This window comes from Ranitomeya variabilis, chromosome 2 (assembly GCF_051348905.1).
Source record: "Ranitomeya variabilis isolate aRanVar5 chromosome 2, aRanVar5.hap1, whole genome shotgun sequence".
Taxonomy (NCBI): Eukaryota; Metazoa; Chordata; class Amphibia; order Anura; family Dendrobatidae; genus Ranitomeya; species Ranitomeya variabilis.
In genome coordinates, this window is record NC_135233.1 from 194014027 (window position 1) to 194041271 (window position 27245).

At 46.6% G+C, this 27245-nt stretch overlaps 1 protein-coding gene across 3 annotated transcripts in view; it reads right to left on the reverse strand.

Annotated features, from left to right (window-relative positions):
- The window catches only part of LOC143804858 (nuclear pore glycoprotein p62-like), a 111192-nt gene that overhangs the window by 15347 nt on the left and 68600 nt on the right, over positions 1-27245 (reverse strand). For all 3 annotated transcript variants that reach the window (XM_077283372.1, XM_077283371.1, XM_077283369.1), the window contains exons 3-9: positions 8424-8674; positions 7950-8066; positions 5183-5302; positions 3911-3980; positions 3429-3576; positions 3296-3345; positions 2354-2488 (exon numbers count right to left, since the gene is read on the reverse strand). In XM_077283372.1, coding sequence (XP_077139487.1) covers positions 2354-2488; positions 3296-3345; positions 3429-3576; positions 3911-3980; positions 5183-5302; positions 7950-8066; positions 8424-8674 — 891 coding nt within the window. The remainder of the gene's footprint in view (positions 1-2353; positions 2489-3295; positions 3346-3428; positions 3577-3910; positions 3981-5182; positions 5303-7949; positions 8067-8423; positions 8675-27245) is intronic.

A 27245-nucleotide genomic window follows, 5' to 3' on the forward strand; every position in this document is an offset into this window, starting at 1 on the left:
AATATCGTTCTCATTGAACCATCTGGTTTTGGTGTAAGGAAAGGGGTACTGTAGAATCCTTCACCCACCTGTTAATGAGGTAACTTTTTTTAACACTTTTTTCTGTAGGAGTATCCGAACTTCTTTCTCTAACGTGTCCTGATTTTTCTTGGCCCCCTGGGTGAATATTACTCTCCATGGTGGGGTTTTGGTAAAACTCAATCACAGACCCTTGGATAATAGATTTGTTATAAATCGAGAGGCAGGTAATGCTTCCCACTGATGGAGTCTTCCTCCTACCGGATTCCTGGCGTCATTGCTGTTTTGGGTGTGATCTAGGGGGAGGCTTATTGAAGAGGAATCCCTTATCTTTCCTCCAGGGTCTTCCTCGCATGGACCTATCCTCAGAGCGTCCCCGGCCCCCTCTATTTCCTGATCCTCGAAAGGACGAACGAGTATCACCTCAACGGCGCTTAAAGAAGGGAGGGAGTGGAAACCGTTTCTTTTTATCCGACGCTTTCTCCAAAAGCTCATCTAATGTTTTCCCAAAGAAGTACTGACCCTCGCAAGAGACTGCACAAAGTTTCACTTTTGACTGGAAGCCTGCGTTCCAGTTTTTTAGCCTTAATGCCCTCCTTCCTGAGTTTGATAGGGCACACGCACAGGCAGCACACCGAACGGAGTCCACTGACGCGTCCGCTAGAAAACCTGCCGCTTTCTGTATTGAGGGTATGGCCTGTAACAGTCTTTCTCTTGGGCATTTATTTTTAATTTGCTCAGTTAATTCCTCCAGCTACTTGACCATAGCACGAGCTGTGCAAGTGCTTAAATGACCACGCTGACGCCTCCCAAGCGGATTTTAAGAAAGCATCAGCCTTCTTGTAAAGAGGGTCTTTTAAGGCACCCATATCCTCAAATGGTAGGGCTATCCCTTTTGAGGTGCTGGCGATGGCTGCATCTAGCCTTGGGGCTTTCTCCCATTTCTCACAGACTTCCTCATCAAACGGATATTTACGTTTTAGTGTTTGTGGAACCGACATTTTTTTATTAGGTTTTTTCAATTCTCCTTTAATTAAATTTAAAAGGCTTTCATGAAAAGGAAAAACCTTACTTTTTTCCCCACTAATTTGCTAAACGTTGAGTCTTGTACTGTGCGTTGTTCTTTAGGTGTTTCAGCTCCCATAGTTGACCTAACCAATTTTAGCAATTCCCCAATATTTTCGGATAAAAAGTAAGGGCGGCCACACTCCTCATCTGAGGAGTCTAGTTCAGATACATCAGAGGGGGTTAATTCTCCCAACTCTTCCTCCGAGTCCACATTGGAGCTTTGGGGTTTTTTAGAAGTATGGGAAGGGGTGGGTTTTCCAGTGTTGAGCGCAGCTTGGTCTTTTAACTGCTCTTTCACTGACATTTTCACTTCATCCCTAATAATTGTTTTAATGCCCTGGAGTAGGGATGGCGACTCTTCGGCTACTGTTTTACCATTACACGGCCGACAGATCCGTTTTTCGTATGTTTTGGGGAGGGTTTCTGCATAACGCACACACCCTATTCTTCTGCTTTGTTGTGGCCTTTCTGCCCTATAATATAAACATGATATATGGTTGTCACTAACGGTGTGCTTCGCCTTACAAAGGCACTCACCCACCGACCCATGAATACCACGACAGGCTGTGGGTTCTCCTCTGGTACGCGTCCATCTGCAGCAGGGTCCGCCATGCTTGAGGCTGCTCACCTCTGGTTACTGTGCGCTGCTCCTGGAATGACTTCCACCCGGAAGCGTCCAGCACACCCTCTTACTTCGGCGTGACCAGTCGGCGCCGGCGTCGTGATGGGCACGCCTGCAGCCCGCTCAGCCTCCAAGCAGGAGTGGACGCCGGGAGGTCAGGGAGGGGGACAAGCGCGGTCTAACAGCTCCCTATGGCCAGGATTACAGGTGCACCACTGCGCCCAGCTGCAGCCCCCCCGTGGACCTCGGCCTCCAGACCGGAACATCAGAGGGAGATCCCTCTGGAGGTATTTTACCACAGGCATCCACCTGCAAGAACAGGAAACCAAAACTGAGGAGAGAGGTGCTGCCCCCTTCTTTTATCTCTGCTACAGGTTTCCTGTTCCTGGGGGCTGATACCATCTCTCAATGTGCGGTGCTGTCATGGGGAAGGGAAAATAAGTTTGGGTTTTTACCATTTGTTAAAGCTGGCATACTTTAGACAATATACATCTACATTTACTGTCACATTAAAATTAGCATCACCTGAAGTTTCTGTTGACAAAAATACCAACATCTCACTAGGTACAAATATAAACTCAGTCTCCAAATGTTGGAGATTACAATCCTAGAAGGTTTTGGCTAGTGCATAGTTCTGTTCCTTACGTCTTCTCTCTCTCCTTGTCTGCGTGTTGCAGATAGATAGTTCCGCTCTGCTCTTTGACCGATTCTTCCAGCGGGGTTAGAAGGTCCTCTAACTCTTTCTGCTGAGAAAGTATAAAGTCCAGTTCTTGGTCCAATCTAAGAAAATAGAAAAAAAAATTGTAAAAAATAAAATCTATAAATATGTTCTATTTTGATGTCTGTGTATCAACATTGTACAAAATATTGGGAGAAAAATAAAACCATGTGGCGATCCATTTACAGTCTATGGGACCAGTGGAGATAGTAAGGAGTCTTGACGTGGGGGTTTTCCCCTCACAGTGCTAGCGGGGATCTCACTGAGGTGACGGCAGTTCAGCCCGGCTGGGAACGGAGCCTCAGTGACCAGAGGTAACCTCGATGACGTCACCACCGGTCACTGAGGCTGCGCTCTTACCAGCTCATTCCCCAGTGGTTCTCTGCTGGGTCGGTCGCATCTTGGCACCGTCCAAGATGAAAATGGTTTATCCCCAGACATGGGTTACGGCATGGGACAGAACGACGGACAGGTATGGTATTTTGTTGTTTTTTTATTTTACTTTTATTACAGGAGATCGAGGGCTTTGGTGGAATTAGGCGAGGTCGTAATCATGGTTTAATTAAGATTATTAAAAGGAGTCTGTGTGTTACTTTCAATTAAAGGACTTCATTCTGGCCGTATCTTTATTTACCATGTAACTATAGCATTAGTAATGGAGAGGTGTCTTATAGACGCTTCACCATTACTATGACATGGGCTTGATGTCACATGACAATACAAAGGTGACAACCCCACAAAAATGTAAAATATTCTGCATGCATATAGGAGCATGTTGTGGGTTCTCGAATCCGCAGCACCGCGTACGGTGGCCCGCATAGGACAGGCAGAGCGAGGAGTTACTACAAGGTCTCGTTTCGCTGTCTTACCTCTTCTGGTCCAGCTTCACCTTCTCCATCTCCTGGTGTAATGTGGTGCTCTGACAACATAAGGCAGTGAGATATCAGATGGCTGCAGAGGCGATCGCCACCCACCGTGGCCCCCGGGGTATTTCTCGCTCACCTTTTCCCCATTTCTGATCAGTGTTCGGTCCCAGGCATTGACTTGCGTAGCCTGATGTAAAAAAACTTTTTCTTGATCATCAAGCTCCAAACTCCATTTGTTGATCAGCTTTTCTAGTTGGGCATAGGTCATAACAGCTGGGGCACTACTGTAAGGTAAAAGCATTAAATTAGGGGGCATGACCATGGTCCTGATATGTCATGTATCAAATAGAAAGCAGCAAAAAACGGACGAAAATAAAGACTGAAAATCTAAATCAGTCACCAGATTCCACAATACAAACTGCAGACAATATAAGAGGCCTAATGAAGCTGGTGTTCTTACTATGATAATCCATGTTTGCAATATATTGTGCCATCGACCTTCAGTAGAGTAAGCAAATAAATCAGCAACCAAGAAAAGGAATTAACTAAGAGTCTCAGTATTACAATACGCTCCATATAAAGGAGCCGGTAGAGGAGTCAGCGGTGTCTTGTACTTACCTTACAGGTGCGGAGCCAGCAGTAATACTTTGCACTGCTCCTGTAGTCTGTGGTTTAGTAGCCAAGGTGGCTGCAAGAGAGAACAGATAGTCTTTGATAAAAGTAATGATAAAGTCCTGCGTTGAAAGACATCCACCATTTAGACACTCAACCCTGCCGAGTTTATAAACTTTTAGAGCCGCTTAGATTCTCAGACTAATGAAAAAGGAAATGTCAGTGCTTGGACACGGCAGAAAATAGTCTCCGATCTCAAAGTGTTCTCGGGAGGTCACTGTAGAAAGTGATAAGTGTGTGGTCTTCATATTCAGCAAAGTGCAGCATCCCATGGCAGTAATTGAGGTCGGCACGGAGAAAGCTGCAGAATAAAGGTACCTTCACACTGAACGATATCGCTAGCGATCTGTGACGTTGCAGCGTCCTGGATAGCGATATCGTTGAGTTTGACACGCAGCAGCGATCAGGATCCTGCTGTGCCATCGTTGGTCGGAGCAGAAAGTCCAGAACTTTATTTCGTCGCTGGATCTCCCGCAGACATCGCTGAATCGGCGTGTGTGACACCGATTCAGCGATGTCTTCACTGGTAACCAGGGTAAACATCGGGTTACTAAGCGCAGGGCCGTGCTTAGTAACCCGATGTTTACCCTGGTTACCAGTGTAAATGTAAAAAAAAAAAAAACTACATACTTACATTCCGGTGTCTGTCCCCCGGCGCTGTGCTTTCCTGCACTGTCAGCGCCGGCCAGCCGTAAAGCAGATAACAGCGGTGACGTCACCGCTCTGCTTTCCGGCCGGCGCTCACAGTCAGTGCAGGAAAGCACAGCGCCGGGGGACAGACACCGGAATGTAAGTATGTAGTGTTTGTTTTTTTTTACATTAGCACTGGTAACCAGGGTAAACATCGGGTTACTAAGCGCGGCCCTGCGCTTAGTAACCTGATGTTTACCCTGGTTACCTGGGGACTTCGGCATAGTTGGTCGCTGGAGAGCTGTCTGTGTGACAGCTCTCCAGTGACCACACAACGACTTACCAACGATCACGGCCAGGTCGTATCGCTGGTCGTGATCGTTGGTAAATCGTTTAGTGTAACGGTACCTTAATAGTGTCTGCAGATGTTCTCCAGCCATCATGGTCCCATCAGAATGGACAATGCGGGGTGAACCCCAGGGGACAGGTCTTCGGTTGGTTTTGTTTTCGCCTCTGTGATGCACATTTGGACCAGTGTCCAGTAGTGTCGTTTATGCTGACATGTCCACAGTAATAATACAGTCATACCTGCAGCAGGCGCCATGGTGGTTATTGAGAAGAGGGATGCCGCCGGCGTGGTCAGACTGGAGCCGAGTGTCAGCGTGCCGAGGGGCACAGATGATGTTGTGGTCCCTATAACGGCGGCAACTACGGAAATGGTGAAAAAGAAATAACCTGCAGTCAATTTACTGTAAATTCTTCCTGCAAATATAGACAATACTTCAGAAAATGACATAGAGAAGGACGAGAATGCAGGAGGATCGTGTACAAGGAGGATGCATCCATCGGTAATAATCCTCAGTGCACATAGGCTGCAGCCAACATCCGCTGCACACAGGATCTTTGGTGGAGACCGCTATACAGGCGCTCTGCTGGTTCCAGGTGATCGTCAGCCTGTTTCCACCGCACAATTAACCAGCGCTCCTGGGAATGCTTGCTCCGGAGCCATGAACATTGACTTTAAGGCTACAGTCACATGGTTTATTACGTTTCATTATATGCAAATGAAAAGCAAATTTTACAGAACCAGCAAAAGCTATCAGATTTCAGAAATCTCACGCAGGCGCTTTGTTTTTAGTTAATTGACATATCGCAGTTTTCAGTTATTTCAGTGTTTTTGCAGTGTTTGTTTTCACCCACAGAAAGCAATAAATGCAGCAAACAACATTGACATCTGTTTTTGCAGCATTTTTGGTGAAGAGCAGGTTGTGAAATCCATTTATTTTCATGATTTTCCCAAGATTGAAGGGGTCGTCCGCGAATTGGAAAACCGTTATTTCTTCCTCATATTTGGCCCTGTTAAACTAATAACACTTGCAGTCCCCTTCAGTTCCGGCACCATTCCAGCGGTGCCGACACTCGAGTTCCCGGGGCTCACGTCACTGTCCCCGCCGGCGAATTAATTATCAACAGGACGACAGGGCTGCGGCTGCTCTCACCTCCTCTTAATGCTCACAGGGCTCAATGTGCAAAGTAAACACTGCCCGACCAACTGCATGCCCTACCAATGTGCTAAGTAAACACTGCCCGACCAATTCCATGCCCTACCAATGTGCAAAGTAAACACTGCCCGACCAACTCCATGCCCTACCAATGTGCCGAGTAAACACTGCCCGACCAATTCCATGCCCTACCATTGTGGTAAGTAAACACTGCCCGACCAACTGAATGCCCTACCAATGTGCAAAATAAATGTTGCCCGACCAACTCCATGCCCTACCAATGTGCAAAGTAAACACATAGTGCCAGACCGCTGCAGTAAGAGTGAGGAGCCATGTGCGAGCTTCTGATAACGGACCCCACATGTACACGGATTCTGCCACATCGCTGTACAGATCGTGGCCTCTGCTCCTTACATCAGAGTCTCCTAGACAGGTCACCTCAGATATCTAATATGAAATGTGGAGGACACTTCATCGTTTCATTTGTATTTCAATAATTTTTAACCCCTTCCCGATACAGCCAATTTTCATTTTTTTCCTCTTCTTCCCAGAGCCATAACTTTTTCCACTTTTTCCACATAGCCATATGAGGCTTGTTTTTTGGGGGACAAGTTGTACTTTTAAATGACAGCATGCACTTTACCCCATAGTGTACTGGAAAACGGGGAGAAAAAATCCAAATGTGGTAAAAAAATAAAATAGAATTCTGACTTTTTTGGGAATTGTTTATATGGCGTACACTGTATGGTAAAAGTGACCCTGGCAATAGCATTATCCTCAGCAGCACAATTACGGCGATACCAAACTTTGTTTTTTTTCACTACCTAAATAATAAGTAATCAAAAATAAACAAAAAAAACATTTTTTAGATTGTTGCCATTTTCTGAGACTCCCTGCTTGTACTTTTTGGTCGATAGAGTGGAGTGACAGCTTATTTTTTTGCGGGGCGAGATGACACTTTTATGGATAGATGTGACATTTTGATCGCTTCTTACAGCATTTTCGTGGTATTACAATGACCGAAAAACCTGCAATTTTGCGGTGTGTAATTGTAATTTTCTTTTGTTTACTGGTTATTTTTATATTTTGATAGACACAGCGACGCCACGTGTGCATTATTTTATGGTCTTTATTTTTAACATGGGGAAATGGAGGCGATTTGAACTTATAACGATTTTTTACGTTTTTACAGTATTTATTAGGCCCCTTGAAGGCAATCATCTGATACTATAGCACAGTATTACTGCAGACAGTAAAAACCACAGGCCACAGCTTTGGATTTAAGGAAGCTCCAAAACGAGAAGCATGGAGGTCGTAAGACGACCCCCGACTCATAGCAACCCATCGGCGACCTGTGGTCCTGTCACGGGAGCGCTGATGGTTGCATGGAATGATGCCGGTACGCTGCTAATGCCTCTGTCACAGTTTGACAAGTTAACAGTCAGCTCCACCAGTGGCTTTTAGAGGCAGGTCCTGGCTGTAACACACAGCCATTACCTGCCGGGTATGGGCCGAGATCACCCCATGAGCCCATGCACCCGCTACTGACTTGTGCTGCACACGTGCGGCGGATGTTGGTAAGTAATTATCTGATATATTAAGTGTTAATGGGGAAAAAATAAATAATGGATGCAACACAAAAGCAAAACGGATGTGGCATGAGAATAAAGACCGCTTCACACGGCCATAAAACCAGACACGGATGGCTTACTGCAGCCTTGCGGGGGTCTTCACACTGCGGAGTTGACATTTTCTCTGCAGTTTTTGCAAAAGCAATAAAAGGTTATCTTCTCCCCAAGTACAAGGTGTCCTCCGCACGTCCAGGTGGGCTCCATATTAATACCATAACTCACCTTGGGGTTCGGATGGCTTTACAAACAGGTTTGGAATCGGCTGGAGCGGAGCAGTCTGCGTTGGGGCGGTAGCAGAAGTGGAGATGCTGGACGCCACAGACGTTCCCATACAAAAAGCTAAACGACAGGAGAGAGAGCGAGAAAGCCGTGACGCAGAACAGGGCACAAACTATCTGCTACCGACATACAGTGTATGGATTAGGCGACAACATCAGTTCTCTTCTATAAGAGCCAAAACCTCGTGAGCCTTCCCAACACCTGCATTAACCATCGCTTCCGATCAGGGTGGGAAAGTTCCTTGGGTGGTTTTATTGCTCAGCACTTTGATGGAGCTCAATGTAAAACCACCCAAAAAAGGGCCGGCAGCACATTACACCCAGCGGGATTTGTCCCAATGACTCCCAGCAATTGGACTGGTGTTTGACAACACTTTTGGGTAACAGTAGCAAACTAAGCCACCATTAAGAGCCGTACCTGGGGTCTGCACTGCATTGCTGGCTGCCAGGGTAGGAGCCGGCACTGTGGCTGTAACTGGGGGTCCAGCTGTCGTCACCGCACCAGTGAAACTGAAGCCACCGCCAGTACTGGGAGCCGCTGGGACGGGTTGAGGAATTGCATTCCCAAAAGTGAAGCCAGACGTCTGAGCAGTCCCGCTGCCAGGCGCTCCGGCTACTCCGGCGACGACCTGCGCCGCTCCTCCCAGACCCAGCTTAGGTGCAGGGCTCCTGAAATAAAAGGACAAGTGGTTTATTAACAAGCAAAATTATATCATCCTGACGGTGTAAGCCGTAGTAAAAGAATAAGAACGGTGTCACAGGTAACTTAGCCCAGAAGCGCATTTATAGTGTGAACACGCGTCTAACACATCTCAACTTCACAGCACCGATATATGGTTTTTCTAAAAAATAATAATAATAAAATATATATATATATACACACACATATACATACATACACACAGTACAGACCAGAAGTTTGGACACACCTTCTCATTTAAAATTTTTTCTGTATTTTCATGACTATAAAAATTGTACATTCACACTGAAGGCATCAAAACTATGAATTAACACATGTGGAATTATATACTTAACAAAAAAGTGTGAAACAACTGAAAATATGTCTTATATTCTAGGTTCTTCAAAGTAGCCACCTTTTGTTTTGATGACTGCTTTGCACACTCTTGGCATTCTCTTGATGAGCTTCAAGAGGTAGTCACCGGGAATGGTTTTCACTTCACAGGTGTGCCCTGTCAGGTTTAATAAGTGGGATTTCTTGCCTTATAAATGGGGTTAGGACCATCAGTTGTGTTGTGCAGAAGTCTTTTGGATACACAGCTGATAGTCCTACTGAATAAACTGTTAGTATTTGTATTATGGCAAGAAAAAAGCAGCTAAGTAAAGAAAAACGAGTGGTCATCATTACTTTAAGAAATGAAGGTCAGTCAGTCTGAAAAATTGGGAAAACTTTGAAAGTGTCCCCAAGTGCAGTGGCAAAAACCATCAAGGAAAGGAAGACCAAGAGTCACCTCTGCTTCTGAGGATAAGTTTATCCGAGTCACCAGCCTCAGAAATTGCAGGTTAACAGCAGCTCAGATTAGAGACCAGGTTATTGCCACACAGTGTTCTAGCAGCAGGCACATCTCTACAACAACTGTTAAGAGGAGACTTTGTGCAGCAGGCCTTCATGGCAAAATAGCTGCTAGGAAACCACTGCTAAGGACAGGCAACAAGCAGAAGAGACTTGTTTGGGCTAAAGAACACAAGGAATGGACATTAGACCAGTGGAAATCTGTGCTTTGGTCTGATGAGTCCAAATTTGAGATCTTTGGTTCCAACCACCGTGTCTTTCTGCGACGCAGAAAAGGTGAACAGATGGACTCTACATGCCTGGTTCCCACCGTGAAGCATGGAGGAGGAGGTGTGATGGTGTGGGGGTGCTTTGTTGGTGACACTGTTGGGGATTTATTCAAAATTGAAGGCATACTGAACCAGCATGGCTACCACAGCATCTTGCAGCGGCATGCTATTCCATCCGGTTTGCGTTTAGTTGGACCAGGGCTGCCACTATAAATTTCGGGGCCCCATACTGGCAAAATTTCCGGGGCCCCCTTGAGACTCCGCCCAGGCTCCACCCCAGCCCCGCCTCCACGCTCAACCCCTCAAACTGTCCACAGTCCCACCGCTCTCTCTTGGAAAAACTCCACTTCTCACCTATCACACATTGACAGTTCCCATCACCAGATCACACATGTAGCCGGCAGCTTTTGTTTTGGCCAAAAGATTTTTTAAGCCACCAAAATGACAAGGTAGACACTTTTGGCCAGGCCCTACTCTACTGTAACCTATTAAATATTTGTTAATATATGCAGTACAATTTAGGTATATTTTTATTTTTCAATTTTTAAAATGACCTATAATACCACATAGAAGGAACAAATATCACAGCACCATGACCAGACACCATATCACCACAGTGACCTATAATACTATCTACAAGGCACAAATACCGCCACACCATGACCAGATGACATATTACCACCACAGTGATCGAATAATATCAAATACAAGGAACAAATACCACAACATCATGACCAGACCACGTATTACCAACACATAGTGACTGAATACTACAATACTGATCAATAATTAAAAAAAACAATACTATCACCATAAGTGCCATTATACACAGGAGATCTGTACTTAGTATGCAGTGTCTGTGTACAGGTAATACAGTGATCACCAGTGACATTATACACAGGAGCTCTGTATATAGTCTATAGGTAATCCAGTGATCACTGGTGATATTATACGCAGGACCTCTGTATATAGTATACAGTGTATAGTGTCAGTGTATAGGTAACACACTGACTCACCAGTGACGTCTCTAGGTGAAGTCCTTCATCTTTCATCCCGCACAGACCGCCATCACTTCATGCAGCCAGGACTCGTTTCTGCAGGAAATAACACCGTTATTTCGAGTTCCACTTGCAGAACACATTACAGTTAGTCCTCGGGTTACAACGGTCTCGAGTTACATCGTTTCGTGGTTACAACGCTTTATACGAGGCCTCGTTCCGACTTACACGGTTTGCGTCGTAAGTCGAACTACATGCAACTACGTGCAGTGGCAGAAGAATAGAGTCCAGTACTGTACACTGTACCCGGTTACACGAGGAAAACGAGTCTCCTGCACGCCATAACACCCTAATTATGTAGGGTACTGTGTTAGGATAGGCTAAGTGTTTGCAGTACTGTACTGTTATTATGGTACAGTACTGTATGAATGTATGGTCCGACTTACATCGAAATTCGGTTTACGACGCCGTGTAAGAACGGATCAACGTCGTAAGTCGAGGACTACCTGTACTTAATTTTCCCAACTTCTACATTACACCACATGAAGAAGGCGACATAGTGTCACTCTACACAGTAACAGGACCGCCCCTCCATTTAAAACAGTGTACTCAAAAAATAAAATAAATACATCACTGCAGTAATAATATCCCTTAATTAGCCCCTATGGTAATAATATTCGCCATCCTGGCCCCGTGTGTCTCATTCCTGGCGTCAGCCATATGTTCTCCCATCCTGCCCTAATGAGTATCCATCCTGCCCCATATGATCTCCCCATCCTGCCCCATCTGTCTCCATCGTATCCATCCTGCCCCATGATCCTGCCCCATCTGTCTCCAATCCTGCCTCCAGTGTCTCCAATCATGCCCGTATCACCATTCTGCCCCGTCTCCAATCATGCCCCCATTTCTGCAATCATGCCCCGTGTCTCAATTCTGCCCCATCTGTTTCCATTCCTGCCCCATCTGTATCCAGTCATGCCCCAGTGTCTCCAGTCATGCCGCCATGTCTGTCATCCTGCCCCGTGTCTCCAATCATGCCCTGTTTCTCCTTTCTGCCGCTGTGTCCAGCTTTCTGCCCCTGTGTCCAGCTTTCTGCCCCTGTGTCCAGCTTTCTGCCCCTGTGTCCAGCTTTCTGCCCCTGTGTCCAGCTTTCTGCCCCTATGTCCAGCTTTCTGCCCGTGTCCAGCTTTCTGCCCGTATCCAGCTTTCTGCCCCCGTGTCCTGCTTTCTGCCCCCGTGTCCTGCTTTCTGCCCCCCTGTGTCCAGCTTTCTGCCCCCGTGTCCAGCGCTCTGCTCCCGTGTCCAGCGCTCTGCCCCCCTGTGTCCAGCGCTCTGCCCCCCTGTGTCCAGCGCTCTGCCCCCCTGTGTCCAGCGCTCTGCCCCCCTGTGTCCAGCGCTCTGCCCCCCTGTGTCCAGCGCTCTGCCCCCCCGGTGTCCAGCTTTCTGCCCCCCCGGTGTCCAGCTTTCTGCCCCCCTGTGTCCAGCGCTCTGCCGCCCTGTGTCCAGCGCTCTGCCCTGGCCCCCCGGATCGCCGCTCTCAATTAAAAAAAAAAAAAAAAAAAAAAGTTCTACTTACCTCCCGCGCTCCTGCTCTCTGCACGTAGCTGCAGCGTGCACTCGCCGGCGACTGACAATGACGTCAGACGCCGGCGACATGCACGCTGCGACTGACGTCAGCTGCCAGCCTCAGATTGGCTGGCGGCTGTTAACTATTGACGTGCGGGCGCGGGCCCGCACTTCAATAGCGCTGCAGCGCCGGCCGCAGCTAAGGGCCCGGTTCAGCCTGCGGCTGCCGGTAGGGGCCCGGTGGGCAGATGAGACGGGGCCCGATGCGGGCCCCCTCTGCCCACCGGGCCCCATACGCCAGTCACGGCTGTAATGCCCTGATGGCGGCCCTGAGTTGGACCATCATTTATTTTTCAACAGGACAATGACACCAAACACACCTCCAGGGTGTGTAAGGGCTACTTGACCAAGAAGGAGAGTGATGGGGTGCTACGCCAGATGACCTGGCCTCCACAGTCACCAGACCTGAACCCAATCGAGATGGTTTGGGGTGAGCTGGACCGCAAAGTTAAGGCAAAAGGGCCAACAAGTGCTAAGCATCTCTGGGAACTCCTTCAAGATTGTTGGAAGACCATTCCCGGTGACTACCTCTTGAAGCTCATCAAGAGAATGCCAAGAGTGTGCAAAGCAGTCATCAAAGCAAAAGGTGGCTACTTTGAAGAACCTAGAATATAAGACATATTTTCAGTTGTTTCACACTTTTTTGTTAAGTATATAATTCCACATGTGTTAATTCATAGTTTTGATGCCTTCAGTGTGAATGTACAATTTTCATAGTCATGAAAATACAGAAAAATATTTAAATGAGAAGGTGTGTCCAACCTTTTCCCACATATCATGCTTCAACGATTAGTTATCCGTTTCACATCAAAGTGCCTTAAAGAAATTAAAGGGAATCTGTCACCAGGTTTTTGCTATTCTGTGAGAGCATGATGTAGGAGCAGAGACCACGATTCCATCGTTGTGTCACTTACTGAGCTGCTTGCTGCAGTTTTGTTAAAATCACTATTTTCTCTGCTGCAGATCTAGCATTTCTCTAAATGCTGAGCTCAATATAACCCCAACCATCACACTGATTGGCTGCCTTCTGTGTACACTGTGCATAGGCAGAAAGCTGTCAATGGTGTGGGCAGAGTTACACAGAGCTCATGTATATGGATGACTACATGGCAGCAGGTTTATTAGTTCTCTAGTGAAAATGAGTTTTAACAGCAGGAGATTATCAAAACTACAGCAAGCAGCTCAGTACGCAACATGGCTGGATTCATCCCTGATTGGCAGCTTCCTGTGTACACTGGCAGCGAGCTGCCAATCAGTAGTGGGTTACACGGATTAGCTGGACTGCCATGCACGTGAGACCTAGTCCAGCAATGATAATCTCCTGCTTATAAAACACTGACTATTTAAACTACAAGACACAGTCTAATAAGTGACATATCCCAGGAATCAGACTCTCTGCCCCTACATTACCCTGGTCTGAGATTAAACAGCAAAACCCTGTTGACGGATTACCTTTATCTTGCACTGTCTGCCTCACAAAGTGTGCAAGTCGCAAGCGATTTTTGCCCATTTTACATCTAATACCCTGCTGCGGGTGTTGGCTTTTGGGCCGTGTACATACACAGCACTGCTTATGTGATTTTTGGGAAGGGAGTTGAATTTTAAAGTAAAACAAATAAAATATAGACATCTAACTGTGCCTGTCTGTTTTTCCCTAGCCCAATTCGACAACGTTACGCCGGCCCTAGACTACAGCCAGCAGTGACATTTTGCTTTCGGCACATGTACCTATCTAGTTTCTCTCGGTAGGTCCTTTTATGGCAAGGATTAAATAATTGGGGTTGAAGGTCACAACTGCTCCTCCTTGATCTCCAACAAGCTTATCAGTTTGGAGGAAGTGGAGGCATTATGGGATATTTTGCACATCACTCATCTGAGTCACAGCAGGACGATGTTACCTCTGACAGAGACACCATCATTTTCACTCGGCATTCTGCAAAGGACGGTGTGTGCCTAATTAGAAGTGACTGAGAAGGATAATTTTTGGCTCACTTTCTTAATAATAATAATAATAAAAATAATATGAGAAGTCTGTTGAGTGCATGGGGTTAAGGGGAATGTGTCAGATTAATTCTGATATGCCGGCTTGTGTAAAAAAAAAAAAAAAAAGAAAAATCTCAGATATATAGCGCCATTAATTCCACAGCACTTTACATACATCATCACTGTCCCCATTGGGGCTCACCATCTACATCCCCTATCAGGCTTTGGAGAGTGAGAGGAAACTGGAGAACCCGGAGGAAACCTAGGCAAACACGGGGAGAACATACAAACTCCTTGCAGGTGTTGTCTTTGGTGGCATTTTAACCCAGCACCTCAATGCTGCAAAGTAACAGTGCCAACCCCTGAGCCACAGTACAGTGTCAACCACTGCGCCACAGGACAGTGCCAACCACTGCGCCACAGTACAGTGCCAACCACTGCGCCACAGGACAGTGCCAACCACTGCGCCACAGTACAGTGCCAACCACTGCGCCACAGTACAGTGCCAACCACTGCGCCACAGTACAGTGCCAACCACTGCGCCACAGTACAGTGCCAACCACTGCACCAAAGTAGTGCCAACCACTGAGCCACAGTACAGTGCCAACCACTGCGCCATAGTACAGTGCCAACCACTGCGCCATAGTACAGTGCCAACCACTGCGCCATAGTACAGTGCCAACCACTGAGCCACAGTACAGTGCCAATCACTGCGCCATAGTACAGTGACAACCACTGCGCCATAGTACAGTGACAACCACTGCGCCATAGTACAGTGCCAACCACTGCGCCATAGTACAGTGCCAACCACTGCGCCATAGTACAGTGCCAACCACTGAGCCACAGTACAGTGCCAATCACTGCGCCATAGTACAGTGCCAACCACTGCGCCACAGTACAGTGCCAACCACTGCGCCACAGTACAGTGCCAACCACTGCGCCACAGTACAGTGCCAACCACTGCGCCACACTACAGTGCCAACCACTGCGCCACAGTAGTGACAACCACTGCGCCACAGTACAGTGACAACCACTGCGCCACAGTACAGTGCCAACCACTGCGCCACAGTACAGTGACAACCACTGTGCCACAGTACAGTGACAACCACTGCGCCACAGTACAGTGACAACCACTGCGCCAAAGTAGTGTCAACCACTGAGCCACAGTACGGTGCAAACCACTGAGCCACAGTGCGGTGCCAACCACTGCGCCATAGTACCGTGCCAACCACTGCGCCATAGTACAGTGCCAACCACTGCGCCATAGTACAGTGCCAACCACTGCGCCATAGTACAGTGCCAACCACTGCGCCACAGTACAGTGCCAACCACTGAGCCACAGTACAGTGCCAATCACTGCGTCATAGTACAGTGCCAACCACTGCGCCACAGTACAGTGCCAACCACTGCGCCACAGTACAGTGCCAACCACTGCGCCACAGTACAGTGTCAACCACTGCGCGACAGTACAGTGCCAACCACTGCGCGACAGTACAGTGCCAACCACTGCGCCACAGTACAGTGCCAACCGCTGCGCCAGTATAGTGCCAACCGCTGAGCCACAGTACAGTGCCAACCACTGAGCCACAGTACAGTGCCAACCCCTGAGCCACAGTACAGTGCCAACCACTGAGCAACAGTATAGTGCCAACCACTGAGCCACAGTACAGTGCCAACTACTGAGCCACAGTACAGTGCTAACCACTGAGCCACAGTACAGTGCCTACCACTGAGCCATAGTACAGTGCCTACCAGGGCTGTGGAGTCGTGGAGTCGGAGTTAGTTTTGGTGGTTGGAGTTGGAGTCAGTAGAAATGTACCGACTCCAGCTTTAAAAAAAAATGTATTAATATTTCATAATTTAACTTTCATATGAATTTTATAAATGGTACTCAAATATATATGTTCTATCAAACTATGAACAACAGTGATAAGCAGTTCTGCTGGAGATAGAGACATTTCTTACTTCTTGTGTGTCACTGTTCTCCACTGCCCTTATCTAATCTTATACTTGGTTAACCTCATGGTGCCCCAACCCCCCTACTTACAATTAATACAAACACAATACCAGAAAACCACATAGTGTTTTAAATATTGCGTGCAATTACGCCATAAAGAGCCAAATGACCCTACTCCATATAACCATGAAAAATCGGAGGAAGCAGGAGTATTTTAGGGTTAAAATAGTAAATTTTATTACAAAACCATGTCAATATATATTACACAAAAATAAGACTAAAACTGGATGATGTGCTAGATCAACGACACCACCTATACCCCACAAATGCATTACACATAGTTAACAAATACAAAGGAAGAGCCAGCTCCAAATGTAATCTATCTATATCAGGACCAAATGGTCTACATGTGCAAAATCTGCAACAGGAGCAGCACTTACCAAGAGTGAATGGGGAGGTGGCCTTAGATCGCATCCAAAAGCGCCCCAACGCACGTTTCGCTATTTAGTATGCCAGCTTTATCAAGGGGATGGCTCAATGTCCCTGCAAGGACCTTTTTTATCCCATTGGTGGTAATAATGGGGCTGGTCACATGTTGTGAACCGGCCAATGGTTCCAGCGTAAGCGGCGCGTGCGCACTGCGAACCGCAGGTCCTGCATCGGCGTCAGGCGTAACTGCGCATGCGCAGGAATATGAATTCACTGCACAGCTGCAGAAAGCCTGGAGACGCCGAGGCAGGAGAAGGAGCCGCCGCATCAACAGCGCGCACGCGCACAGCCGGGTAAAGTTAACCCACCCCCCTACTTACAATGTATGAAACTGAAAGTGAAAATGTGTTGCAAATTCTTAGTAGTAAAGCTCCTCCTCTAGACTAGATGTTTACTAGGTGTGCGTCTTCCAAGCATCTCACAGCTGCTACTCAGAAGAGGCAGACTGTAAGAAGTATTATCCTTTCAACAAACTTTGCATCAGTTAACTGTGAGTACATGAGGAATAACAGTATTACTGACCACTATATCAGTTGTACGACCTGGCAATAATTTTGTACAATTGTTTTCAGGAAAAACAATTGTCATTTGGATTGTGAATGCAGAATTAAAAACCTGAGAATGTCAAAGAAGCGTCACATTAAATCAGCTGTGTTTGAACATTTCACCATCACTCAAGATAGAAAACATTATGTCTGTCAGTGTATGACAAATGATCCAGAGGAAAACAAATGCTGTGAAGCCAAGATCAGTGCATATTCAGGCAAAGATAAAAATGTTCCTACCAGAGCTTCTAATCTAAAGAGACATTTACAGCGCTTTCATCCAGAAGTACTGAAAGCAGTGGATGAGAGACTGCATCCAAACCAATGAACCAGTGCCCAACTCTTCCAGCCAAACAAAGGAGCAGAGAACTTTGCAGCCATCAGTTGCAAGATATTTTGTCAGTGACAAAGTTACTGTGACAATGACAGTAGATACATTTAAAAAACAGATCATAGAGCTTGTTGTAAAGGATAGTGTGCCTATTTCATTATTTTCCCCACCAGCTTTTATGTGTCTGAATGGGGAAATGGCCCGCAAGCTTGGTGTTTCTCTGGAGAGAGAGTATTAGAAAATTAGTAATCGAAGAAGCTTTTAAACAAAAGGAAGAACTTAAAAAAACTCTCAAGGGACGCTTTCTGTTTCTTAAAATGGATGCCTGCACACGTCACGGAGTGAACTATTTTGCCATCAATGTCTGATTTGTTTGTGACAAAAATGAAATAGTTACCAAGACATTGGCAGTAAAAGACACCAAAGCTCATCACACCAGTGAGTTTCTCCAGGTCTTGGTGGAAAAGGTTCTGTAATACTATGAACTTAAAAAAAGAGCAAGTTCTTTCTGTCGTAACTGACAATGCTTCAAATATGATAAGTACTATTAAGCTAATGAATGAGAGTAATGATGGTGACCAGCAGCTAGAAGAACATTCTGGGTCCACAGACACAGAAATATTTGAAATAGAGGAACACAGTATTGTAACTGAGGAGCAAACTGAAGTTGCTTCAGATGAACAGCAACATGATAGTTTGAAACTGTGTCAATACGTTCTTTCATTCATCACATGCGCTGTGTTGTGCATACGCTACAGCTGGCTATAAAAGACAGTCTGCTGAAGGACATGCTGCTGCACTGATTGGCAAGGTGAGAAAATTGGCTACTGTTGCCAGAACCCCTAAAGTTGACTCAATTTTGAAGAGACGTGCTGGAAAAGGGGCAATTATTGATCAAGCCACACGATGGGGCAGTACTTACTTAATGATTCAGCGCTTGGTTGAACTGAAAACCTTTCTTGTAGACATGGCTAACCCTCAACTGACGCTAAATGAAAGTCAGTGGAATCAGGTGACTGAGCTGGAAAAATTGCTAGCGCACCCATTTACAGTGACTAAAAAATTACAAGCAGAGGACTTAACTCCAGGTATTTTCTTAAAGGAGTGGAGGAACCTGATGTTTCGCTTGTCCCAAAGAGGAGGGTTAATTGCAAGTGGCATTGCTATATCAATGAAACGGAGAGAGGAGCTACTATTACAAAATAACATTCTTTTGGCAGCTGTCTATGTAGACCCAATGCATCGGATTCTTCTAGATGATCAACAGCCAACTAAAGGAAAAGAAGCTCTGTTTGAAATAGCAGTAAGGATGAAAGGGTTGCAGAACAGTCAGGAGGAACAAGAAGAATTTGGTCGTCCTGCCACATCTTCACCCTCATCAACTGATGACGAATTTAATTTCGAAAAATATTTGGATCACAAGGACCGTGCAAAGCGTTCCCGCATAGAAGAAGAGTCATCCCCATCAAAGAACACAGCCAGTACATTTCAGCAGAATTTTTCATGTGCACTTCAAGAAATTGAGAAATTTAACCGTTCATCAAAAATAACAGTGCAACAAGCGATTCCTCTGTATCCTGACATTGTCAGAGATGTTGCCCGAGTGGTTACTGCTTTGCCACCAACCCAAGTTAGTGTAGAGAGGTTGTTCTCTGCTCTCAAAATAATTAGATCAGATTTGAGGGCATCCATGAAGGAGGATCTGACAGAGGCAATACTTTTTCTGAGGACAAGTTTATAGATTTCTTCTTATTAACTGCATAACAGTGTTTATTGCATATTTACTTACAAGAGTTTATAAAAATTTATAAAAGTTATTTGCTATATTCTAATTGTATTCTAATAAATATAGTTTTTGCTCTAAGTGGTCTGGTTACTTATATGATGGTGAGAAACTGAATAAGCACGATGTTAATATTTTACAACAGTAAATTTATTGTTACGAATTGGCCATTTATGAAGGAGTCGGAGCCGGAGTTGGAACCTGATAAAATCCAGGAGTCGGAGTCGCAACTGTGGCTTACCGGCTCCACAGCCCTGGTGCCTACCACTGAGCCATAGTACAGTGCCAACCACTGAGCCAGTAAATAAGTAACTGTTACAGAACCCCCCAGCCTTGGGAAGAGGACCAGAGTGGCTATATGACCTCAACAAGAAATGGAAACTACAGGAGATGTTCCAGCTTCAACGGATTGAATAGAATTTAATGCAGGAGCTACGAAATGTGGAGGAAACCATGCGTGGACCCAGTGGATACCAGTGGTTGCTCTTCAATTGCGTGTGGAGTTTGTTTTCATGGGGAGCATGTGGAATATGCTCTAATGGTACCGTTACACTAAACAACTTACCAACGATCACGACCAGCGATACGACCTGGCCGTGATCGTTGGTAAGTCGTTGTGTGGTCGCTGGGGAGCTGTCACACAGACAGCTCTCTCCAGCGACCAACGATCAGGGGAACGACTTCGGCATTGTTGAAACTGTCTTCAACGATGCCGAAGTCCCCCTGCAGCACCCGGGTAACCAGGGTAAACATCGGGTTACTAAGTGCAGGGCCGCGCTTAGTAACCCGATATTTACCCTGGTTACCATTGTAAAAGTAAAAAAAAAACCACTACATACTCACATTCTGATGTCTGTCACATCCCCCGCCGGCAGCCACAGGGTTAAAACTGCTTTCGGCAGGAGCGCTGCTAATATGCACGAGCTGCTGCCGAGAGCTTCCCTGCACTGAATGTCTCAGCGCAGGCAGTAACAGCGGTGACGTCACCGCTGTGCTCTGCTTTATGGCCGGCGCTGATACAGGCAGTGCAGGGAAGCTCTCGGCAGCAGCGCGTGCAATAGCAGCGCTCCTGCCGAAAGCAGTTTTAACCCTGTAGATGCTGGGGAACGTGACAGACATCAGAATGTGAGTATGTGCTGTTTTTTTTTTAACTTTTACACTGGTAACCAGGGTACATATTGGGTTACTAAGCGCGGCCCTGCACTTAGTAACCGGTATTTACCCTGGTTACAAGTGAACACATCGCTGGATCGGCGTCACACACGCCGATCCAGCGATGACAGCGGGTGATCAGCGACCAAAAAAAGGTCCTGATCATTCCCATCGACCAACGATCTCCCAGCAGGGGTGTCACGATATGGTATGAAATACATAAGTTTAGTTTCTCTGCCAGCAGACATAGGGTGGGCGCTGACCCCCCCTTCACTGTGTTTTAGCTTGTCTTGTCAATGAGTGTAGAAGGGTTTATTGCTTCTTGCTGCACATTCCTGACTTTCAGCTCACAAGCCTTCATCCCCCTTGCCAAGGTATTTACGACCGGCATTTCCTGTAGTGGAAAGTGACCAGCGTTAACTGGATTAGAAACTTCCAGAATCATGAAAGTCCTTTGTTCTGGTTTTGTAAGATATTAGGCCAACCATTTAAGATAGGACCACGAAAAAATATATTTTTAATCTCCATCGGAGCATCTATCCAGCACTCTAAACATGAGCGTCTAACTCCATCAGGTAAAGAAGTAGGGATTTCTCTGTAAATATACATCCCAAATAGGACATATTTGATCTCACTAGAATGCCAGCGATAATACGAGATGAATGCTGGGTGTGGTATGATTGTTACATGTTCTGTAGCGAAGTTACGGGCATCAGATATATTTAATGCACAGTTAGTAAAACTGAAGAGGTAGGAGGGTTTGGAAAAGCCAGCCCTTTTTGGGATGTCACCAAGCTGAGCTATAACTGTCTTGGCCAGACTCAAGCAGGGAGTCTGTTGCTGGAAGAACATGTGAGTCTGATCTGAAGAGCTGTACCTCATGCATTGGGATTTTTGGGAGCTCCGCCCACCAGCATGGTTTTTGCCTGAACTGATATGAACTAAGAACATGTGAGTGTTATCTTTTCTCCTTTAATCCTCTTTATGTTATAATTACCTTGTACATATTTGCAATTGTCTCATTTGTAACATCTTTGTAAAATATTTTGATATAAACACTGCATAAACTTTATGAGTATAATATTTCATACTAGTTCATTCTCCATGCTCTAAACGTACCCTGTCTCCTGAAGGGAATTATGCTACTGTGTTGATAACGAAGATAAGCCCCCCTGCACATGTGATAGCCGTCTGTTGGCCTAAAGTCACCCCCGATCCGTGACGTAGGGGTGACGGTCACGGTGTGGATCCCTGACATATTGGTGGAAGCGGTCAAGGGATCGTGACAAATTGGTGGCAGCGGTGGGATATTAGAGCATTAGTGATTTGGTTTGAGCAATCATTCCTCTCACTAAAAACTTGCAGAAAGTTCTTGCGAGGACTCTGCGCAAATAAGTTTGGAGAACGAACTCAGTGTTTATTAGACTTGAGACAATTGTGTACTGGTAATTATCCCCTCCCTTTCTCTTCGTTTTTCTATCCTATCTTTTATTTGGCAACCATGGTTGGGCTGGGAGAAACCTTTTATGAGCAGCAGACCAGAAACACCCTTGTTGCCTTATGCAAGTCACAGCACATTGACTATGCAAGCAAAAACAAAAGCCAACTGGTCGCAGTCCTGATGCAATGGGAAGCCGCACTAGACCACTCACAGAGCCCAGAAGCCGCAGAAGCCAGCACCAGCGAACATGGTGGTGCCGCAGAGGTCCAACCACTGAATGCTGGCCCCGTTAGCAATCTGGGCGAATTGGACCCCCACCTGCAGGCGGCCTTGAAAGAATTCCCTGCTGACGACCATGAGGGACGTCGGCAGCTGATTCAGCAATACCTGCAGGAGGCTGAGGCCCGAGCCGAGCGAGAGGCCCAGCGAGAGGAAGAGAGAGCCGAGCGAGAGGCCCAGCGAGAGGCAGAGAGACCGAGCGAGAGGCCCAGCGAGCCGAGCGCCAAGCCCAGCGAGAACATGAACTGGAGATGCTCCGGCAGGGGGGGACACCTTCCACCACCCAGAGCCGTGAGCCCAGCAGCGCTGAGACACCAAAGCCCCGGCCCGACCACTTTCCTGTTATGGAAAAGGATGGGGACTTGGACATTTTTCTGCGGGCCTTTGAGAAAGCCTGCAGACAGTACCGACTGCCTACAGAAGAATGGGCACGATACCTGACACCAGGGCTGAGAGGAAAAGCTCTGGAGGCGTTTGCTGCCCTCCCTCAAGAACAAGATGGTGATTATGAGGCCATTAAGCAGGCCCTCATAGCCAAGTACCAGCTTACACCCGAGGTGTACCGTAAGAAGTTCCGGACCCTCCAACGTGGCCCACACGACAGTTACAGTGATGTGGTGCATGGACTGGGGACCCACTTTGACCAGTGGACCCAAGGACTGTCAGTGACCACCTTTGCACAGCTGCGAGACCTGATGATCAAAGACCAGTTCTTCCATCTTTGCCCAGCTGAGGTGCGACAGTTCGTGATGGACAGAGAACCCAAAGACGTGACGAAAGCAGCGCAGATTGCTGATGCCTATGAGGCCAACCGTAGATCGGAAGTGCGGAAGCCAGTCACCACCAGCTGGAGAGGGTGTAAGCCTGCAGCCAACACCAGTACCCCTGCCAGCCAACACATAAGAGGTCCTGTCCCCGTGGTCAACAGCACCAGACCTGTTGTGAATTCCGTTCTCGAACTCCCTCCTGTGGTCATGAATGGTACTTCGGCGAGTTCTGTCCGTGGACTCCCTCTGGTGGCTGTGAGTGGAACTGCTGGTTCTGAGGTTGCTTACTCAGCTCGTTTGCGGCTAGGCTGGCTTCTCTATTTAACTCCACTCAGATCGTTACTCCATGCCAGCTGTCAATGTATCAGTACTGGTTCAGATCTCTCTCGGATCTTTCTGATGACCTGTCTACTCCAGCAGAAAGCTAAGTCCCTGCTAGTTCATTTGTTGTTCATTGTGTTCTGAATTTGTTTCTTAGTACTTGCTAAGTTCTAGTCCAGCTTGCTAACATGATATTGCCTTGCTAGCTGGAAGCTCTGGGTTGCAGAGTGGCACCTCCGCACCGTGAGTCGGTGCGGGGGTCATTTTGCACACTCTGCGTGGCTTTTTGTAGTTTTTTGTGCTGACCGCATAGATTCCTTTCCTATCCTCAGTCTATCTAGCAAGTCTGGCCTCCTTTGCTGAAACCTGTTTCATCCCTGTGTTTGTGACTTTCCTCTTAACTCACAGTTAATATATGTGGGGGGCTGCCTTTACCTTTGGGGAATTTCTCTGAGGCAAGGTAAGGCTTATTTTCCTATCTTTAGGGGTAGTTAGCTCTTAGGCTGTGAAGAGGCGTCTAGGGAGAGTTAGGTACGCTCCACAGCTATTTCTAGTGTGTGTGTTAGGATTAGGATTTGCGGTCAGCAGAGTTCCCACTTCCCAGAGCTTGTCCTGTCTTCTAGTTTAACCATCAGGTCATTCCAGGTGCACCTAACCACCAGGTCCATAACAGTAACAGTACAGCTGGCCAACAAAGTGTTAATGCATCTCAATAGAGGGATAAGAGAAGTTCTGAGACCATTTTTTTTTCTCTGCAGTGTGTTTTGTCTTTTTCCCCTTAACCTCTGGGTGGTTCAGGACTCAGGTGTAGATATGGACATTGAAGGTCTGTCCTCTTGTGTTGATCACCTCACTGCGAGGGTACAAAGCATTCAAGATTATGTAGTTCAGAATCCTATGTTAGAGCCTAGAATTCCAATTCCTGATTTGTTTTTTGGAGATAGATCTAAATTTCTGAATTTCAAAAATAATTGTAAACTGTTTCTTGCTTTGAAACCCCGCTCCTCTGGTGACCCCATTCAGCAAGTAAAAATCATTATTTCTTTGTTACGTGGCGACCCACAAGACTGGGCATTCTCCCTTGCGCCAGGAGATCCTGCATTGCTTAATGTAGATGCGTTTTTTCTGGCGCTTGGATTGCTTTATGACGAACCTAACTCTGTGGATCAGGCAGAGAAAATCCTGCTGGCTTTGTGTCAAGGTTAGGATGAAGCGGAGGTATATTGCCAGAAGTTTAGAAAGTGGTCTGTGCTTACTCAATGGAATGAGTGTGCCCTTGCAGCAATTTTCAGAAAAGGTCTTTCTGAAGCCCTTAAGGATGTTATGGTGGGGTTTCCCACGCCTGCTGGTCTGAATGAATCAATGTCCTTGGCCATTCAGATCGATCGGCGCTTGCGTGAACGCAAGGTTGTGCGCCATTTGGCGGTGTCCTCTGAGCAGAGGCCTGAGCCTATGCAATGTGATAGGACTTTGACCAGAGCTGAACGGCAAGAACACAGACGTCAGAATGGGCTGTGTTTTTACTGTGGTGACTCCACTCATGCTATCTCTGATTGTCCTAAGCGCTCTAAGCGGTTCGCTAGGTCTGTCACCATTGGTACTGTACAGCCTAAATTTCTTTTGTCTGTTACTCTGATTTGCTCTTTGTCGTCTTACTCTGTTATGGCATTTGTGGACTCAGGCGCTGCCCTGAATTTGATGGACTTGGAGTTTGCCAGGCGCTGTGTTTTTTTTCTTGGAGCCCTTGCAGTATCCTATTCCATTAAGGGGAATTGATGCTACGCCTTTGGCCAAGAATAAACCTCAGTACTGGACTCAGTTGACCATGTGCATGGCTCCTGCACATCAGGAAGATGTTCGCTTTTTGGTGTTGCATAATTTGCATGATGTGGTCGTGTTGGGTTTGCCATGGCTACAGGTCCATAATCCAGTATTGGAAATCAATGTCTGTGTCCAGTTGGGGTTGTCAAGGGGTACATGGTGACGTTCCGTTGTTGTCAATTTCTCCTTCTACTCCTTCTGAAGTCCCTGAGTTTTTGTCGGATTACCGAGATGTATTTGATGAGCCCAAATCCAGTGCCCTACCTCCTCATAGAGATTGTGATTGTGCTATTAATTTGATTCCTGGTAGTAAATTTCCTAAGGGACGGCTTTTCAATTTATCTGTGCCGGAACACACCACTATGCGGAGTTATATAAAGGAGTCCTTGGAGAAAGGGCATATTCGCCCGTCGTCGTCACCGTTGGGAGCAGGGTTCTTTTTTGTGGCCAAGAAGGATGGTTCTCTGAGACCTTGTATAGATTACCGCCTTCTCAATAAAATCACGGTCAAATTTCAGTACCCTTTGCCTCTACTGTCTGATTTGTTTGCTCGGATTAAGGGGGCTAGTTGGTTCACCAAGATAGATTTTCGAGGGGCGTATAATCTTGTGCGTATTAAACAAGGCGATGAATGGAAAACAGCATTTAATACGCCCGAGGGCCATTTTGAGTACCTGGTGATGCCATTCGGGCTTTCTAATGCTCCATCTGTGTTTCAGTCCTTTATGCATGACATCTTCCGAAAGTATTTGGATAGATTCATTATTGTATATATGGATGATATTTTGGTCTTTTCGGATGATTGGGAGTCTCATGTGAAGCAGGTCAGAATGGTGTTCCAGGTTCTTCGTGCTAATTCTTTGTTTGTGAAGGGGTCTAAATGTCTCTTCGGAGTTCAGAAGGTTTCCTTTTTGGGCTTCATTTTTTCCCCTTCTACTATTGAGATGGATCCTGTTAAAGTTCAGGCCATTTATGATTGGACTCAGCCTACATCTGTGAAGAGCCTTCAGAAATTCCTGGGCTTTGCTAATTTTTACCGTCGCTTCATCGCTAATTTTTCTAGTGTTGTTAAACCATTGACTGATTTAACCAAGAAAGGTGCTGATGTGGTGAATTGGTCCTCTGCGGCCGTTGAGGCTTTTCGGGAGTTTAAACGTCGTTTCTCTTCGGCTCCTGTGTTGTGTCAGCCAGATGTTTCGCTCCCTTTTCAGGTCGAGGTTGATGCATCTGAGATTGGAGCAGGGGCTGTTTTGTCTCAAAGATCTTCTGATGGCTCTGTGATGAAGCCATGTGCTTTCTTTTCTAGAAAGTTTTCGCCTGCTGAGCGTAATTATCATGTTGGCAATCGGGAGTTGTTGGCTATAAAGTGGGCGTTCGAGGAGTGGCGACATTGGCTTGAGGGAGCCAAGCATTGCGTAGTGGTCTTAACTGATCACAAGAATCTGACTTATCTCGAGTCTGCTAAGCGGTTGAATCCTAGACAGGCTCGATGGTCACTGTTTTTCTCCCGTTTCAATTTTGTGGTTTCATACCTTCCGGGTTCTAAGAATGTGAAGGCCGATGCCCTTTCAAGGAGTTTTGTGCCTGATTCCCCGGGAGTTCCTGAGCCAGCTGGTATTCTCAAAGAGGGGGTAATTCTGTCTGCCATCTCACCTGATTTGCGGCGGGCGCTGCAGGAGTTTCAGGCTGATAGACCTGACCGTTGTCCAGCAGAGAAACTGTTTGTCCCTGATAGATGGACTAGTAGAGTTATCTCTGAGGTTCATTGTTCGGTGTTGGCTGGTCATCCTGGGATTTTTGGTACCAGAGATTTGGTGGCTAGGTCCTTTTGGTGGCCTTCCTTGTCACGGGATGTGTGTTCTTTTGTGCAGTCCTGTGGGACTTGTGCTCGGGCCAAGTCCTGCTGTTCTCATGCCAGTGGGTTGCTTTTGCCCTTGCCAGTCCTGA